The sequence below is a fragment of the Pezoporus wallicus genome, unplaced genomic scaffold (assembly GCF_028554395.1).
Source record: "Pezoporus wallicus isolate ANWC-B61680 ecotype Strahan unplaced genomic scaffold, APGP_CSIRO_Pwel_v1 contig_5958, whole genome shotgun sequence".
NCBI classification, from domain to species: Eukaryota; Metazoa; Chordata; class Aves; order Psittaciformes; family Psittacidae; genus Pezoporus; species Pezoporus wallicus.
In genome coordinates, this window is record NW_026638491.1 from 1,435,135 (window position 1) to 1,452,985 (window position 17,851).

A 17,851-nucleotide genomic window follows, 5' to 3' on the forward strand; every position below is an offset into this window, starting at 1 on the left:
GCAAGCTGAGACCACCACTGAAACTATACTTCAGCAACACTGTCCCTGAAATGTTAGTGTTAGTTTGAAAAATGCATGCAGAAGGAATGAAAATACTCACTTTTAGTTGTTAGTAGATTAACTGATGAATTAATATTTTATGGCTGGATAGGTATCAACTCTCATCATATGCCACATCATTCTGGGGCTGGAAGTGTGCTTTTGTATGAATCATAGAATCACAGAATGGTTTGGCTTGGGAGGTATCGTAAAGACCATAGAGTTCCAACCCCTTCATCATCTTGTCCCCCCCTGAGCAGCATCAGCTTTCCTCATTTTAAGATGCAACTTTGTTGTAAAGTTACAATTTGATTTCTCTTAATGAGCATTTTAGTGGATTACCAAGCAGCAGCACTACAATTCATCAACTAATTCACAAAAGCCTCTTAAGCAGCTAGAGAAAATGATACTATTTTACACATTTGGTCTGTCTCCTTTAAAGACTTAAAAATCTCAGATCATTAACTTAATGAGTAGCTCTCCAAAAGCTGGCATTACAGTTTGAGTTAGACATTCCAGGCAACTGCTCACTGATTGCAACTAGTTGCAGCTTTTTCATCTCCTTATGGACCCCAATTACATGTGTTTTTTTCTTTCAGCGGTTTCCTGCCTGATACTGCTGTAGACTGACAGCCCAACAGAGCAAACTGCATGGGGCTGCGGCTGCCAGAGGAACCTTGAACTGTGAGATCAAAATAAAAGAAGCCCTATCTTTCCAACAGCACATCCACTTCCCCATGCTGCACATTTTATTGGCCATAACACGTTTCTTTATCTGTAGCTCAGTCAGAAGGCAAATCTCGTGCCCAAGACAGGCCTGTGAGAAGGAGTTGTTGACAGGTCCAGCATTTGAGAGCAGCTTCCAGTGCCTTTAGGCTGACAAGAAATGTGGAGAGGGGCTTTTGACAAGGGCCTGTAGTGACAGGACAAGGGGGAATGGCTTTAACCTGACAGAGGGGAGATTGAGATGAGCTCTTAGGCAGAAGTTCTTCCCCCCTGTGAGAGTGGTGAGGCCCTGGCACAGGTTGCCCAGAGAAGCTGTGGCTGCCCCATCCCTGGCAGTGTTCAAGGCCAGGTTGGACGGGGCTTGGAGCAACCTGGTCTAGTGGAAGGTGTCCCTGCCCATGATGGGGTTGGAACTAGACGAGTTTTAAGGTCCCTTCTAACCCAAACCATTCTGTGATTCTGTGACTTCTCGGCCGACTCGGCGAGACCCCCTAGCATCGACCCCGCGCCGGTGCTGTGGGTACGCCCCACGGAGCCCAGGCCAGCCTGCCCTGCCCCGGGGAAGGGCCTCGGAGCTCCTCTGTCCTTTCCTTTCCTTTTCTTTCCTTTATCCTCTCTTCCGCTAAAGGTCAGAAGAATTTAAACTTACTGACTCTACCGGGACGGGCTCCCCTAACTCCTCAGCGCGGGGGGATGCAGCCCCCTGAGGCCGGCCCCGCTCCGCCCGGCCCGGCTGGGCTTAGCCCGGCCCGGCAGCCTTTTGTCTGTGCTGGGAGGAGCCAGTAAGAGGCAGATTGTAAAAATAAAGGCTGGCCGGCGGCCAGGAAGTGTAAAATCCTGGCCGGCTGGTGGCAATTTCGCCAGATCGCGGCGACAAGAGGCAGCAGGTCCGTCGGTCGGTCCGTCGGTCGGTCCGTCGGTCGGTAGCGGAGCGGCCCCTCCTCGCCCCTTACTGCTTGGCGCGGTGGGGCGCGGCCTGCCGCCTGCCTCCCCTCCGAGGGGGCTGCAGTGCGGCGGCTTGGCAGCGGTGCTGACAGCAGGAGGGAGCCGTTGGCCATGCGAAGGGGGAGCTTACCCGGTGGTGTCCTGCGGGAAAGAGCGGGCTGAGGCGGTCCCCCGACCTGGCCGTGCCTCTGGAGCAAAGCGCGGGCATAAAACTGGGTAAGTTCTCCTTTTAAAAATATAAAAAACAGACCCTCCGGCTCCGTAGAGCTGCCGAGTGAGTCATTTCCAAACGAAATGTCTCGATCTAACCCTTTTCCCCGCTCAGAAGGCACAATAGTTCTGAAACCGGGGGTGAAGGGAAAGAGGTTTTTCGTCTTCCCTCTTTCTCTAAATAAATTGATCTAGCACGTAGCTGCAGCGAGAGGATTCAAAAGCTGTGAGTACCAGGCCGCCTGTCTAGTAAAGTGAATGGTAGCCCCATCCCTTTCCCTCTTCCCTCTGGCCTATCCCCCGTGATGACGCTACCCTTGTCTCCCTGACTCTCGCTCAGAGCCTCTCTGCCCCAGGAATCTTCACAGTCCTTTTCCTTTTCGTAGCCATAACCTACTTTTCAGTTCCTTCAGCTGCCAAACCCATCCTCTGCTGCCTTCTTCTCTGTGGGCTATCAGCCACGCATCTTGCCATTCAGCACAGATCCTGGTTGTCCTTCCTCAAAAGAAATGCCCAGAGCACAGCTGTATTTTTTTCACCCCTGTGTTTTCCAGTCATATGACAGTTTGTTCATGGAAGTGGGCTATCTCAACTGGAGGGATGTTTTTGTTTGTCAGCAACAAGTGCTGAGCTTATTATAGGTGATGCTGCAATTTTGTGGTGTGAAGGGTTTCAGTTATGCAGAACTCATTGCTACCTGGATCAGTTATCAAGAGCTGCTTACATCATGTGTATCATGGTATATATGCATGCATGTTTAATGTATATACCCAAGATCTTATGTCACAGTGAGGCAACATGCACAAAACACAGAAGCTGGTGTGTAGTGTTTTCTAACCCAGATTGCCACAGTTGAGCTGTGCAGTAGTCCCTAACGGTATCATCAGCAGAGACAAGACGCTGTGCTGTCCTGATAAACTGTCTTTTCTGAAACTAGGAAACCACCTACACAGGGTTCAAAGTCTGTCCTGTAAAGCCTGTGAAGAACTTTGTTAGCATTTAGCATGTATTAGTGGGTGGTGAGGCACTGGCGCAGATTTCCCAAAGAAGGTGTGGCTGCCCCATGAACGGGGCTTGGAGCAACCTGGTCTAGTGGAAGCTGTCCCTGCCCATGGAAGGGGATTGGAACTGGATAAGCTTTAAGGTCCCTTCTAACCCAAACCATTCTGTGGTTCTATGATTCTAAATTAAAATTTCACAGTAATCTAAGACATCGTGCAATCTTGATACACACTTCATAGACCACATATGGCATTCCTGCAAAGATTTTAGTGCCATGGACTTCTATAACATATCAGAGGGAGGAAAATACTTGGGCTTGAGCACCAAACCTGCTTTTTGGTGAAGCCAGAAAAAATGTTTTTCAGATGTGGATTCTTCTGTGGTTGCCTGTGACGGGTAGATCCTGAATCTCTGATTGAAGTAGTTGTCAAGTCAGGTACAGTGTATTGCACTGGGATCTGCATGGATGGCACCTCCAAGGGGTAGTGCCAAGGGGAGACAGGGAAATTCATGCCCATGTGGGAGTCTTTTTTGATATGTCAGTTTAATAACAATATTTCATTTTGTCAGTTTTACATTAAAGTTAAGGTAACAGTTTCACATTTTTCTTCAGTCTTCAATATAAAATTCTTTGTAATTATTTGTATGCAGTGTGTTTACGGGCCATCTGATATCAGTTGAGACTGATAAGATTTCTAATGTTCATCTTCGAAGTTCAGCTGGAACACAGGTGGTGTTTACCAACTCCTCAATCCCTTTTGGAAGAGTTTCAGTTCCTTAAATTCTGAGCAACCAAAGACACAGACTAGGGGAGATATTTATCCTTTTATCTGAGAAATAAGTACATGTAGCTTCCATTCTTACGGAAAGAGTGAAGGAATGGGACTTGAATGTATCATTAAGGACTTAGAAGTAGCAGGGAAATAAGTACTAGAATGTAATCATTTGTAATTAATTTCATTGTGTTCAATTTTCATGTGACTTTTCTAGCTGCCTGTAGTATTTGTGGATTTATTTTTCCCATAGTGTATGACCTTTGTACTCACTGTTATTCCTGATGTGAATTAAAGTATAAATATACACTGAGTATGTGCTGGGTTCCAGGGCTTGCTCAGTAGAGCATAATAACCGTACTGAACACACAAGATGGGCCTCAGTGCAGCTCAGAGGGTGGAAGATTGTGCTAAGGATTTTAGCAAAACCTCAGTTATGCTAGAGCTGGCTGAGGGTAGGCTGTGACTATCGGCAGGCAACGTAGCTGCCATGCTTTGTAGTCCCAGGGTTAAAAATTTGGGGGATACTCATGGTTTAAATAACAGCAACAGGAATGTGAAAACAAAAAACCAAAAAAGAATGAGAGCAAGAAAGCACAGAGAGATTGTCATTATAGTGGCAGCAGAGATAGTTCCTAAAATAATTGCAGTTGCCAGTGTTTTATTTGATGAAGTGTATCCATCATCTGATTAACATTCCTAGAAAATTAAAAGTGTCATTACATTTAGACTGATACAACTTTTTTGCTTCCGAAACTATGTTTCCCCCTCCCTCCATGCTTCTGCGTGGCACATTATGATAGAATGGTTTGGGTTGGAAGGGACCTTAAAGCTCATCCAGTTCCAATCCCCCTGCCATGGGCAGGGACACTTTCTACTAGACCGAATTGCTCCAACCACTCTCCAGCCTGGCCTTGAACACTGCTGGGGATGGGGCAGCTACAACTTCTATATTTAGATGCCTATTGTTTTGCATGGGATGTGAATTAAGCACTAAAGTTTTCCAGAGACAGATTTCCAAAAGTGTGAAGGCATGAAAGGATGAGGGTGTAGGAAGGCCCATAGCATGAGGTTGGGCCCCAGACTGCCTCCAAAATTATTGACATTCTTGCTTTCAGTAACTTCTGACATACATGTAGGACCTTTGTTAGTTATGGAATAAACCTTGATTTTGATCATGTCTTTCTAAAAAGCAGACTTTGTTTATTTTTAAGAAACTGAGCAATAAGAGGAACTGAAAGCGTTGTGTTTTCTTAGAATATAAACTAAGTTCATGTATGTGCAGTTGTGATGACCATAAAGATTTGAAGTTACAGGTTGTAGGCTGCTTTTCTACTTCTCAGTATGGCTGCGTAGCAAATAAATGGGTAATTTTGGTCAGAAATAGTGTTTTCAGATCTTGTCCGTTGAACTTGAATCAAGGATTTTGCCAATCACGTACTTTGTTAAGGATTTACAAGGAGAATCAGGTAACAAAAAGCTGGATGGTTCTCTGCAGATTTTTGTGTCTGAGTTAAAATGAAACCACTCATCATGGGTCTGCAGGCCTAGTACAGCAGGGAATTTTCTTAAGATTCTGCTGCTTCCACACAATCATTAAAAAATCTGATGTGTGTTGCAATCTTCAGTTTGTGTGGTTTATAGTAATGGCTCATCAATGCACAATTGCACAAAACATATAAAGGAGAGAAAAATGGGCAAGTGTATATGTTTCTTCATGAAGGGGCTGTTCTTTTAACACTAAACAATGTTTAAATAGCAAAATATCACTTATATCTGGATAACACCACATTCTCTGATGCTGTGTTTCAGGAGACCTGCGAAATGCTTGTTTCATATAATCACAGAATGATTTGGGTTGGAAGGGACCTTAAAGCTCATTCAGTTCCAACTCCCCGCCATGGGTAGGGATACCTTCCACTAGACCAGGTTGCTCCAAACCCCATCCAACCTGGTCTTGAATGCTGCTGGGATGGGGCATCAACGACTTCTGTGGGGATCCTGTGATTTCTCCACTCTTTGCTCTCTTGCTTTAAAGTTACTTTTCCCCCCATCTGCTTTAAATTTACTTTTTGACTAGTGGCTTTTTCGTCTGAATTTGGTGTGAAGTAGTGCTGGTGCAGGTTTTCCTCTAAGGAGCAATGACAGTTGCAGTTTTTGCTGCTCTGTCACTTCCATATGTGGCTGTTGTTCTGTGTCTTGCAGAAAAGGCATCACAAGAATTGAAAATGGTCTGTTTTTTTGTTAAATCTTAGTTACCATGGGCTTTTGTTTGTTTGGCTCAAGATTATCATGAGGGTTCATAACTTGGAGCATTTGCTGTCAACTTTTTCTTTTGGTTATTCTTTCTTCAGTAGAGATCAGTTGATAGAGGTATATTGCCTGATCTTGCTTTTCATCCAGAAAGTCATATGTATTATGGTCTGTTGGGAGGGAAAGGTCTTTTCATCAAATCATTTTATAATGATTTCTCTGTTTGTTTTCATGGTTAAGAGGAAACAAAGGATAAAAAAATCTAGCTTGATGACTGTAATGTTTTTATAAATGCCTGTATCTGTGTGTGTGTTGGAAAAGGATTTGTCTCCATGCTTGATTCTTCTCTTTAAAGATTCAGATTAATCCTTAAAGTGTTTACTCAGATGTGATGAATTACAAGTGGATGAAATAACATTGTTGTCAGATTGACTCATCATCCCCCAGTTGAGAACATTGACTTCTAGTTCTGAAAAGCTTGCTCACTCAAAGACCTGTTTTTTACATGGATTAACATATCTCCCTTGTTAGAGATGTGGAAGGTTTAGAGAGAGCTGGGTTTTGAGGTAATAATCAAAGATAAAAGAAAACAAAGACCGGGGGTAGGGCAGCTGAAAGGGAAAGATCAATCCATCTCTCTTTGACACACTTATGATAAGCATTTTCTCCCAAAAAAGTAGGGTCATTAAGAGAAATGAGAAGAATAGAGAGTGTTTTAGGACATATCAGATATCAAGGGGTTTGAAACCCCCATAAAGCATTGCCCTGGCAGCTGGAGCATATGACAGTGAGAGATACCTTGGTGAGGTTGTATCTCTTATGCAGTTGATGCACTTCAATTTTCAGGTCTTCATGCTTTTTATAATCAGTGGTAAGAGTGTTGCTTGGTGCCTAGAGCATGCTGCCCACTGGTATCTCTCTTCACTCCATATAAAAGGGGAAAAATAATAATTGCTTCTCTGTAAAGTTTTTTCTAGTTCTGTGGTTGATAAATAATAGGACTGTGATTATTAGCAGTAGGTTGTATTTGCTGGTGTTCTAAGAAGCTTTAATGTTAGGAAGAGGAGACTGTAGATGTGAGGGAGTTTGGACGGAAGGCCTCTAGGAGGACAATGTCAGTGAATATTAGTGAAGAATATTATGAAGAAATTCTTCCCTATGAGGCTGGTAAGGTACTGGCACAGGTTGCCCAGAGGAGCTGGAAATGTTAAAGGCCAGGTTGGGTGGGGCTTGGAGCAACCTGGTCTAGTGGGAGGTGTCCCTGCCCATGGCAGGGGGTTGGAACTAGGTGAGCTTTAAGGTTCCTTCCAACCCAAAGCACTCTGATTCTGTGATTCTATAAAGTAACAGTTGTATTGCATTTATAACTATGAAAAATATATGCTGTTTTCCTGGTATAAAAATTGTTACGCTAGAAATTTTACTGCCCTGCTAGAAGTGACCTCTCACTTACTCAGCTCCTTACCCTGTCACTTTTGGAGCTATGAGATTACAAACATTGGCACAAGCACTGGTTTTGCAACAGAAGCATCTGTTATGTGTACACTTTGCCTCCCAGGCACCTTTTAGTGTGTTGTAAGAAAAGCCTGCCCCTGACTTTCCAAGGTGCTGTGGCTCTTATCCTCTGATGATTTCTGATGTAGTTAAAATTGACAATAGAGAAATTGATGGCAGGTTGAAAATGTGTGGGCCATGTCTAATGAACTGTTACTTCAAAATGTACACAGAGGACTCTGCTGATCTGGTTGTATTAGTTTACATTTATTCTTCATTTCTAAAAGTTATCACTATTTTTTTTTAATTGGAACAGGACAGCCACAGAATCAACAGATTACTGCCCTTTCAAACAGCAACAGTCAAGACTAAGCTCATATCACGAAGGACTGTCAGGGCTTTGTCATCTCCAAAGACAGCCGGTGGCTGTCTAAAGATAGAAGAAGGTTGCACTTGTAGCCATGTTCCAGTTCCACAGATACCTGTGCAAACTATATTTAATTTGTGGGGGAATAACCACCATATTTAATTCTTGTATATGACCAAGAGTGACAGTATTACACGTTTTGGGGCCTTGAAACCGAGGTGTTTTAACTTCCTCAGCGGTGGGGTGCATGGTATCTGTGGCATAGCAAGAGCTTGTGAGAGCTTCGTGGGGGTTTATCAGGATCAATGAGGCTGTGCAGAGGTGGGGTAGCAGAGTGAGCTCAGCATGAAACGGGGCTGGGCGGATGGAAAGAAAGTTGTTCTCCTACATGTGATTTGGGGAGTAGTTGTATTAGAAGCACTATGCAGATAGACAACATTTCTTTGGCTGATCACCTCTGTTTTCATGTCATATTGAAGATGTGGTGGAAAAGAAATGATCTTGCATCTCATGTGCAGTTCAGTTACAGAACTCTTTCCCACCCACCTTTCTCATTTCTCCCACATCTCCGTTCTCCAGATCCAACTACATTGGCTGCTTGTATTCATCTGTAGTGGGAAGATTTCAAAAGAGCTTTGCCAAAGTTTTTTTTGTGATTTAGTTGGGGCTACATATTTGTCTATATGGAGAAGATTATCAGAGTGGAAAATATGGGCATTTTGTATTTGGCCTAGCAATTACTTCTCACTCTGTAGAAGACAAAGTCCTGATTACTCTCAAAGTAATCCAGTTGTCAGATCTCTTTTGCAGAAGTGCCTTATTGTATCCTTTATAGTAATGGACTGATAATGAGTGGGTGTATGCCCTTGCACAACACTTCCCCAAAAAAGCAGGCAATGTGCATCTTTTTTTTCTATTGTTAATCTTTTATTCCTTTCTGGTGAAATACTTTTCTCTTTCTCCAGTTTCTAGTGTTTTATACAGGCTGAATGGCTAACTGTATTTAAAGGTATTTGTAAGGTGCCTCCAGCAGAAATGTTCAGGCACTTCTGTTCTTGCATCTCTGCCAATTGAAATGGAAAGAGAGACGATGCTTGTATTTCTGGCTGGCTGTGTTGGGTCATTATTTAAGGGGCAAGATGGGAAATGGGACTGCTGTTGAAAAGCGCAGAAGATTTGCCCAAATTTGCTGTTAAAAGGTTAGGATATTTCACCGCTCCTTTCTCTGTCTTGCTCTTTTCCTTTCTCTTTGCCTTGCGGGACTGCTTCATCACCTTGCGATGTGTGTTCATGTCACAATCTGACCCCATGGGGGGCTGCTAGTCCAAGGCTGACTCTTTGTTTTTGCTCCAGGAGAAGTCCTAGATTTTGAAGATTCATTGACATCTCTGAGACTAACATTTGGATCTTCAAAAGAAGAGACTTTCTGACGGCCCTACTCTGCTCCAGCTGATCCTATGACTGGAGGGTTCACCGTGGCTCCATCCTTTACTCTCCAGTTCCACAAGATGGGTTCATTAAGAAGGCCCCGACCTCGCTTCATGAGCTCTCCGGTCCTCAGTGATCTACCACGGTTCCAGGCAGCCCGGCAGGCCCTGCAGCTCAGCTCCAACTCTGCCTGGAACAGGTGAGCAGCCCCCTGATAAGAGCCATGCATGTCTTACCTTCATGCTTCAGACTGTTTATGGTGAAGCTTGCCTGTTTGTAAGCACACATGAATTTTTTGGATGCCCAAGCTTTGCTGGCATTGAAAGCCTCTGTGGAGGTAAAAAAAGTAGACCTAGTAGTGTTCAGCCTTCCTTTTGGCCAGAGTTGTTCAGAGGTAACGTCTTGAAGTAAAACAGAAGTGCTCTTTGTTAACAGTTGTATCTTTTAAGTACTATTTAGGAAAATGCATCCTAGCAGTGTAATAATAACCAGTTTCTTAATGCACAATAGGCATTTATCTGCATATTATGAAGCTTTTACCACAGTCAATTTCCTCTGACAACTGCTAAGCTTGTGGCTTCTACCAGCACTTCGTATTACAGCCAAATCCTGTCTGCAGTGTGCATCATGCAGCAGTGGCAATGGGAAAAACAACATGTAGCATGAGGAGTGAAATGTCCCAATCTGATCTAATGGTCTGCTGCTACCAAAAGTGGGTGTTTCGAGCTTCCCTTCTGCCACCAGCTCTGTGCTCTGCAGACCCCTCTCTTGCTCACCTAGCTCAGCTTACTAGTGTCACACAAAACGCTGAGAGAGTTAGCTTATTCAGCTTGGAGAAGAGAAGGCTCCTTGGAGACCTTAGAGAAGCTTCCAGTGCCTGAAGGGGCTGAAGAGAAAGCTGGAGAAGGTCTTTTGACAAGGGCCTGTAGTGACAAGACAAGGGGGAATGGCTTTAACCTGACAGAGGGGAGCTTGAGATGAGATATTAGGAAAAAATTCTTCACTGATGTTTGGAAGGGACCTTAAAGGTCATCTAGTTCCAGCCCCCTGCCTTGAACACTTCCAGGCATGCAACAGCCACAGCTTCCCTGGGCAACTTGTGCCAGGCCCTCACCACCCTCACAGTGAGGAATTTTTTCCTCATGTCTGATCTAAATCTCCCCTCTGTCAGTTTAAAGCCATTCCTCCTTGTTCTGTCACTACAGGTCCTTGTAAAAAGTCCCTTAGATCCCCTAAACAGTCATGTGAAGGATTTATCTAGTATGAACATGTTCTTTGTGAACAGTGTCCCTGTAATGACTGTCCCTTGCTTGCTCTAGGCACAAGTTGATGCTGGTTTTGCTCCATCTCCTGTGAGAAATGTAGGTAAATAAGAGTGATTTCCAGAGTAGAAAGAGGGGAAGTATTTAAGTGCAATTAACCTCTCCACCCTATTGCAAGCACTCAGCTTTTGGTGGCTAGCTCACATTGCACTCTTGTGTTAAATCACACTGCTGGCTGTTATTTATGGATGTTGTACTGTCTCATTTCTTTTTTGGCAGTGTTCAAACAGCAGTGATAAATGTGTTCAAAGGGGGAGGCTTGCAGAATAATGAACTTTACACTCTCAATGAAAATATCAGGTAGGTTGCTGAAATGCATGAGAAGGGATTTTTGTCGCTGCTTGTTTGGTGTTTCTTGTGTTTATTCCCCTGCAGAACAGCAATTACAGGATATTGGTGGAAGGAGCAGGAATCGAAGCAAACTTAAGCACAGTTAGGGGATTTCAGTCTTAATTCTTTTTTTTTGCTATGAGGTGCAGTGAATGGCATAGGGCACTTGGATAATGTTTCTCTGACTTGTGTGGATGCATAGCTTCACCAAGGACAGGATGTGTATTGACTCGGACTACAAGGATTTTGTCCTTCCCAGTGGTGTTTGGCTCTTCTGGCTGTTTTTACACATTTTTATCAGGGGATTCAGGGTGGTAATAACGTCTTCTCTAAACCTGAGTTTCTCAGAAATGTGGAGTCTTTAAAATGAAGGCACAACACAACATTTCATATAAAAGCTTGATCTCCACATCGTAATTGCAGGCCAAGACCTGAAAATACTAAGCTTCAAGATATAAAGAAGTTAAGGCCTAACAAATATTTTCCAACACTGATGCTGGTGATGATTGAAAGTATTTTATATTTTTTTAGCATGTGGTTTCGTTCTGATTATTTGGAAAGTTTGGTTAGCATAGATAGGTCTGTAAAGTAAATAAAGAACAATTTACTCTTGGTTCCAAGTGCTGATAAGAGGAGCATTGTCAGAGCTCATGGATGTAGTTCCTCCTCCCTCTCTCTTTCCCACTACATCCATATTCATTCATCATGAATGCTGTTATATAGGTCTCTGCTTCTCCTTTTCTGTCTACCGCCTTCCACCTCTCAATTCCTATGGCAGATTTCCTGAGTGCCAAGTTTCAAGTAGCAATTTAGGCTAAGCACATACTCAGCATCAGTCTAAACTACTCCCTTCCCTACTTTCAAAATCAATGCAGCTTGCAGAGTATGAACTCTCCTACTTGGTCTGGTCCCAAAGGTGAAAGTTAAATATAATTCCTTCTGAGAGCTGAGTGAGGGCAATGTTTGTCTCATGCTTTAGTACTATTTTAGTGTGATCAGGTCAGAAGTCCTCAAGTTAGGTTTAAGTACTTGGAGCAGTCTTAATTCTCCACAAAGATCCTCTGAGAGCTGGAGCAATTCCACTCTGGAGACAGGCTGAGAGAGCTGAGATTGTTCAGCCTGGAGAAGACAAGGCTCTGGGGAGACCTTAGAGCAGCTTCCAGTGCCTAAAGGGGCTGACAAGAAGTTCAGGGAGGGGCTTTTGACAAAAGGGTGTAGGGACAGACAAGGGGGAATGAATTTAAACTGACAGAGAGGAGATTTAGATGAGATATAAAGAAGTTCTTCCCTGTGAGGGTGGTGAGGCCCTGGCACAGGTTGCCCAGAGGAGCTGTGGCTGCCCCATCCCTGGCAGTTCTCAAGGCTAGATTGGGCAGGGCTTGGAGCAACCTGGTCTAGTGGAAGGTGTCCCTGGCTGTGACAGGGTGGCTGGAACCGGATGAGTTTTAATGTTCCTTCCAACCCATACTGTTCTGTGATTCTATTATTCCTTCCCACCCTTGCAGGGAGCAGTACACCAGGCAGAAGAGACATGTTGCCTGGGCTTGGCTTCTGGGACTGGACCATGCTTTCTTCATATTGGTTACTGAAGTGTTGGGAGCTGTGTGAAGAGCAGGAGGTGCTTTGTGAACTGTGTGCACTTTGTAAACAGTGCTGCTGGTGGAAGTAGAAATGCCCTTTTCCACGGACAGGCACTCCCAGGCAGCCCTTGGGAGCACTCACCTTGAAATATATGATTGATGTGTCTGCAGGTGCTCTGAGCATTGGTTACATCTCCAAATGTCATTCTTTAAATAGGGCACTTGAATATTCAAGTAGCTCAATAATGTTCATCTAAGGAGCAAACAGCATGCAACTTCATGTATGTATGTATGCATGCACACCTGCACACAGTGACTCTGGGTGTTGAGGTCAAGCTGGTGCATTTTCTGTATTTGCAGTTACCCATTCCTCTCTTGGGGGAAGTTAGTAATGCTAGGTGCTTCAGGAGCCTTGGCAGATTGTGTACAGAGCTTAGTTATTTGACTGTGGGAAATGCAGGAGAGTTTTACAGTAGGACAGTAATGACAGGACAAGGAGACAAGCACAAGGTAACATTTTGCTCTGGATTGCTGCCACTAAGTAATCTCGCTGTGATTTAATATCTTTTCACTGGATACTTTATTTCTGCCCTGAAAGTCAGTTGTCACAGCAAGAAGAACTGTTAAAAAGTGCTATCAGGAGATGGGATTTCGGGAAGCAGGAGGTGACCTAGCGGTGATTAGGAAGAGACCTTTCTGTTGAGCTCTGACTAAGGTGCAAGCCTCTGGTTGTTGGTATACTGTCCTGCAGTGGGCTTGTCAATAAGCTGATAGAGAGCCCATGGATTCTGCCAAAGCCAGTAGAAGACCTTCTGGCAGCCAGGGCCCCAAAGACTTCTCTGGTTTATCTATTTCACAGAAATAGAAATGTGCTTTGAGATGGGTGGGGGAAATAGAACCTCTCTGAGGAAGAGTCAAGGCCTGTTGGCATGCAAATTAGTGGATAAGAAGCGTTACAAAGTGGTTAGGGGGGAAAGTTGCTATCAAAATTGACTTTCAGCAAAGATTAGGAAAAAGTGGTGGAGTTTGTTGGTAAGAATCCAGCCTGAGAACTTGATGGTCCCTCGTTCAAAGGCTGGTTTTGAGCACTCTTGATTATACTTCACATTGGTATAAAGCAAAATTCTTTGAACAGGAAAAAGAATACAGTGTATTGCAGTGGAAAGTGCTGGGCATCTTTTAAATTTAGGCAGAATTTCCTGCTACAGAATTTAAGCTCCTAGTCGCTGAAAGCTGGAAGTGCAAATGTACTGAATTCTGTAAGTTGGTTTGGTTTTGGTTTGTTGTTTTTTTTTTTTTTCTTTCTTTTTTCTTTTTTTTTTTTTTTTCCCCAATGCTTCTGCTGTAAAACAACCCTGATTTTTATATCAGGGTTTTGAAATACAACTCTGTTAGAATTTAAAACTTTTACCACAGCCTGTTTTAAAATCCAAAAGTTTTTGTCAGAAATACTCATTTGGAGTGGCTTCTCCTGTCATGAAACACCATTTAAAACACCTCTTGTTAAATTTCTACAATTTCTTTCTTGAAAAATATGCTCTCTTTTTATTTTTTACATGTGGTAGTCATGAGGAAGCTGCAGCTTCTGTTACTTCATTGCTCCTCTCCCTACTTCCAAGACAGATAGACTATCTCTAGGGAAATGAAAGGTGTCTTTGTTTAAACAAAAGCAGAAAAAAATGTGAATTTCAAACTAAATAATTTTAAATTGTCTTCCCAACTTTCTGTGCATTCAGGGGGTAAATGTGGTTTTTTTTTTTTCTTGTTCTATATGTATGGCTTATAAATACAGGCCTTCAGGGAAACTGCTTAATTCCTCCATAATTTCATAATATGAGAATAGCCTTTGTGGGCACTTGTAGAGTATATATCTAAATGTAAAAAAAAATTTAACCGTGGCCAAAATAACACATTCCCATATACTCATGTATCTTTGGTAAAACCGGTAGCAACATGTGGATATGCCTGTAAGAAATTACCAGGGATGGCTGTTACTTCATGGATGCATTCCTTCTGTCTACAGACGGCTGCTGAAGAGTGAACTTGGATCCTTCATCACAGATTACTTTCAGGTATTACATGATTTGCTTGCTTGCTTTGAAGGTTTGCTTCTTTCAGCTTTTTAGCCTATAAAAAAAATCAGGAGTCCTTTTGATATGCACATAGCCTACAAGGTCCATTTTTGGTTTCCTAGAGAAGATGATGAAGTTCTGGACATTCTGAATGTGGGCCATGTAGCTTTGGGAGTAATCATATTTATCGGTGTATGTGCTAACTTAAGTGTAATCTTCCTTTGTGCTTCAAAAAGGCTGCAAGTAGCCTGCCAAGGTCAAGAAGGAACTCACTTGAACTTTTAAAAGAAGATGGGTTACCTTCCACATTTTTTTTTTCATCTTATTTGTCTAGTACAGAGAATTCAGGAGTAGGTTTTCTGCAGCAGGGGCTGGCAAAAGGGAAAAAGTAATGGATGTCTGTTAGGGAGGACTAGGGGGAGGGCAAAGAAGGAAGTCCCTATCAGCAGGAAATCAGCCCGGGTACTATTTGCCTTTTAGTGCCACAAATATAAATGCAGCCTGCAAACAAGTGTAAGATGAAGGATGAAGGAAAGACCTGAGCAGTCACAAATGTGAATAAATGTTATTACCTTTGGCTGACACTGTCCAGATAGAGGCTCAAATATAATTACATGAAAGTGTGTTGGATGATTTTTGGGAGAGCACTCATAGCTTTCAGTGTTTTAAGTTGTTCAGTGTAGTGTTGATTAAAAAAAGAAAAGGAGGACGCTCCTGAAAACAAGAGCATTTTCTTCACTGAGAGAATTTCAGTACTTCTTGAAGGGGAAGTACTGCTGCATATTGTGCTTAGGGGGGGCAGACTAATGTTGTTTCTTATCAGTATTAGAGTACATGACTTCTATCAAGTGAGAAAGAAACTCCTACCGCAGGGGAGTTATGTTTCACTTCTCTGGACCCTATCTGCACAAGTCCTTTTCTGCAGAGGCTGCTGCTGCTGCTGAGTGGTGGGATGTTGCCTAGACCATGAGGGCGGTCTGGTAGAAAAGCTGTTGCACCCATAGCCCAAAGTGCTGGCTTAAGTGGAAATCTGCTACTGCTCCTGCTAATTGAAAAACAGGCAAAGAAAAGTTTGTAACTAAATATATGTGGTGAATTGAAATCTGAAAGGTCTTGATCAGGTACCCAGTGTTAGGCATGGTGTACAATGCTGGAATAAGCAGAAAATGTCCAGAAGAAACTTCATGCACCCATAAGCCAAAGCTTAGCACAGTCCCAAGGGATGTGAGGTGCTGACGTATGGCTGTTATCTGGTTTTGAAAATTCAGAGTGTACTGAAAGAGGCCTGGGTGGCTTCCAGCACTGAGTAAGACACAGCTGCACCTTGTTGCAGCACAAGAGGAACCAGTGACTGCTGGGGACCAGATGGCTTGCAGCACTGGGGCTCGAATGTGCTGTTCTCTTTTTCCAGGCTGTAAACCTCCAGGCTGTCACAGTCACACTGGGGCTAGTGGCTTTAACTGAGACTCCTTATGTTTCTTGGAAGTAGAACTGACAACTGAAGAGACTCATGCTGGAGGTGGGATATTTGTGTGGCATCGCTCTTTGAAAGCATGCAATGCAAGGCCCTGGCTGCACTCACCTTGGAGTTTGTTCTTCTATCATGCTTCACCTGAAGCTGCTGTTCTCCCACTGAAGCTGCTGGGACTAAAATTTGATTTCTAGGATTTTCTTTATGTCTTTTTTTCTCAGTGGTGAAAGTAGTAACTTGGTTTCCATCCAGCTTAGCCTGAAGCAAAACTCTTGGTGGTGGCAAGTCGTGAAACAAACTGAAATAAAGGCTATTGCAGGAAATGAACTTTTTTTTCTGTGCTGTGAACTATGGTGCAGACTTAGTTCTGATTCTAGACTGACAGCACATGGCATAGAATCAAATGGCATATGATCATAGAAATGTAGAATCACAGACTTGTTTGGGTTGGAAGAGACCTCAAAGCTCATCTAGCTCCAGCACCCTCCCACAGGCAGGGACACCTTCCACTAGACCTGGTTGCTCCAGGCTCCAACCTGGCCTTGAACACTGCCAGGGATGGGGCAGCCACAGCTTCTCGGGGCAGCCTGTGCCAGTGTCTCACTACCCTCACAGGGAAGAATTTTTGAAGAAAGTTACCACTCCCTCCTAAATGTCTTTACTCAGAAATCCTCTGGCTGTGGAGTGGGGAAAGACTATTCATGTGCCAAAGAAGGGCTGACAACATTATTTCATTTGTCTGTGGGTTCAGTTTCACTGCTGATGTTGGCTGATTTACAGCAATATGGCCACCAAAATGAGCAGTTGAATCAGGCTGCTGATGTGGCTGAAAAATAACCTTGGGAGGGAAAAAAGGTTTTTAGCTACTTCCTTTGACATGCACTCATCACTTCTGACATGGGGGAGGTGATGGGAGCAGGTCATCAGGATGGGAAGTGGAGTGGAAGTGAATCTTCTGGCAGCGACTTCCTCCTTCATCTGTTAAAGTCCACTGAAAAGCCCTCCTGAGAACTAGGTTTACTGTTCTCTTGGCCAGAAATGGACCCTTAAGGACCTGCTCTCTTGTGTAACCAGGTAGTTTTAAATATCCTAGCAGCAGTTAAAGCAACTAACTGGATCAAGTCATATTTAGATGGGATAAATTGACTTGAATGTTTTCCATTCCTTATGCCACAGCACTTGTAACAGGAGCTACTTGGATAATTTTTAAAATCACATTTTCCATTGTTTTAAGAGTTCTGGCTCTTCCATTGTGTATATTTTACAAACACAATTTTTCTAACCACTGAATATTTAAGACTAAAATGGAGCAGAGCTTTTATAGTGAGATACCTCTACCTTTGTGATCAACTTGATTACTCACCAGTCCTTTTCACCGACATTCATGCAAATTACCAAGTTTTAGCTCCTGAAGTTGCTAAAGGAAAGTTTAGGAAGCAGATGGGGATTAGGCAGCCTTTCTCTGCTACCAAACCATTGTCATACCAGAGTTACTGGGTCTGTTTTGTATTTGAAAGAGAAATGTAATTCCTGTAAAAGTTTTTTTTGTTTTTGTTTGTTTTGTTTTTTTTTTTATTTTTTTTTTTTTTGTGAGAACTCACATGTATCATTCTGAAGGAGATTTGTGTTTATAAATCTGCTGCTTTAGCAACTCATATATACAAGCGATCTCCTTGGATCAGAGTCTAAGTGTAATTGCCAGGTAGCTGAGACTCGTAATATTGTCTGTGGATCTGCCTTAAAACAATGCTTCACACTGCAGGTTTTCCAGTATTGATTTTGCCCATAAACTGATCCTGCTGATGAAAAGGGGCACTTTGTAACCACCCCCCTGCTCAG

At 43.2% G+C, this 17,851-nt stretch overlaps 1 protein-coding gene across 1 annotated transcript in view; it reads left to right on the forward strand.

Annotated features, from left to right (window-relative positions):
* The first annotated feature begins 1,743 nt into the window (after window positions 1-1,743).
* The window catches only part of PRR5L (proline rich 5 like), a 41,329-nt gene continuing 25,221 nt past the window's right edge, over window positions 1,744-17,851 (forward strand). The window contains exons 1-4 of the mRNA XM_057410945.1: window positions 1,744-1,926; window positions 9,163-9,436; window positions 10,779-10,859; window positions 14,493-14,541. Coding sequence (XP_057266928.1) covers window positions 9,267-9,436; window positions 10,779-10,859; window positions 14,493-14,541 — 300 coding nt within the window. The 5' untranslated portion in view covers window positions 1,744-1,926; window positions 9,163-9,266. The remainder of the gene's footprint in view (window positions 1,927-9,162; window positions 9,437-10,778; window positions 10,860-14,492; window positions 14,542-17,851) is intronic.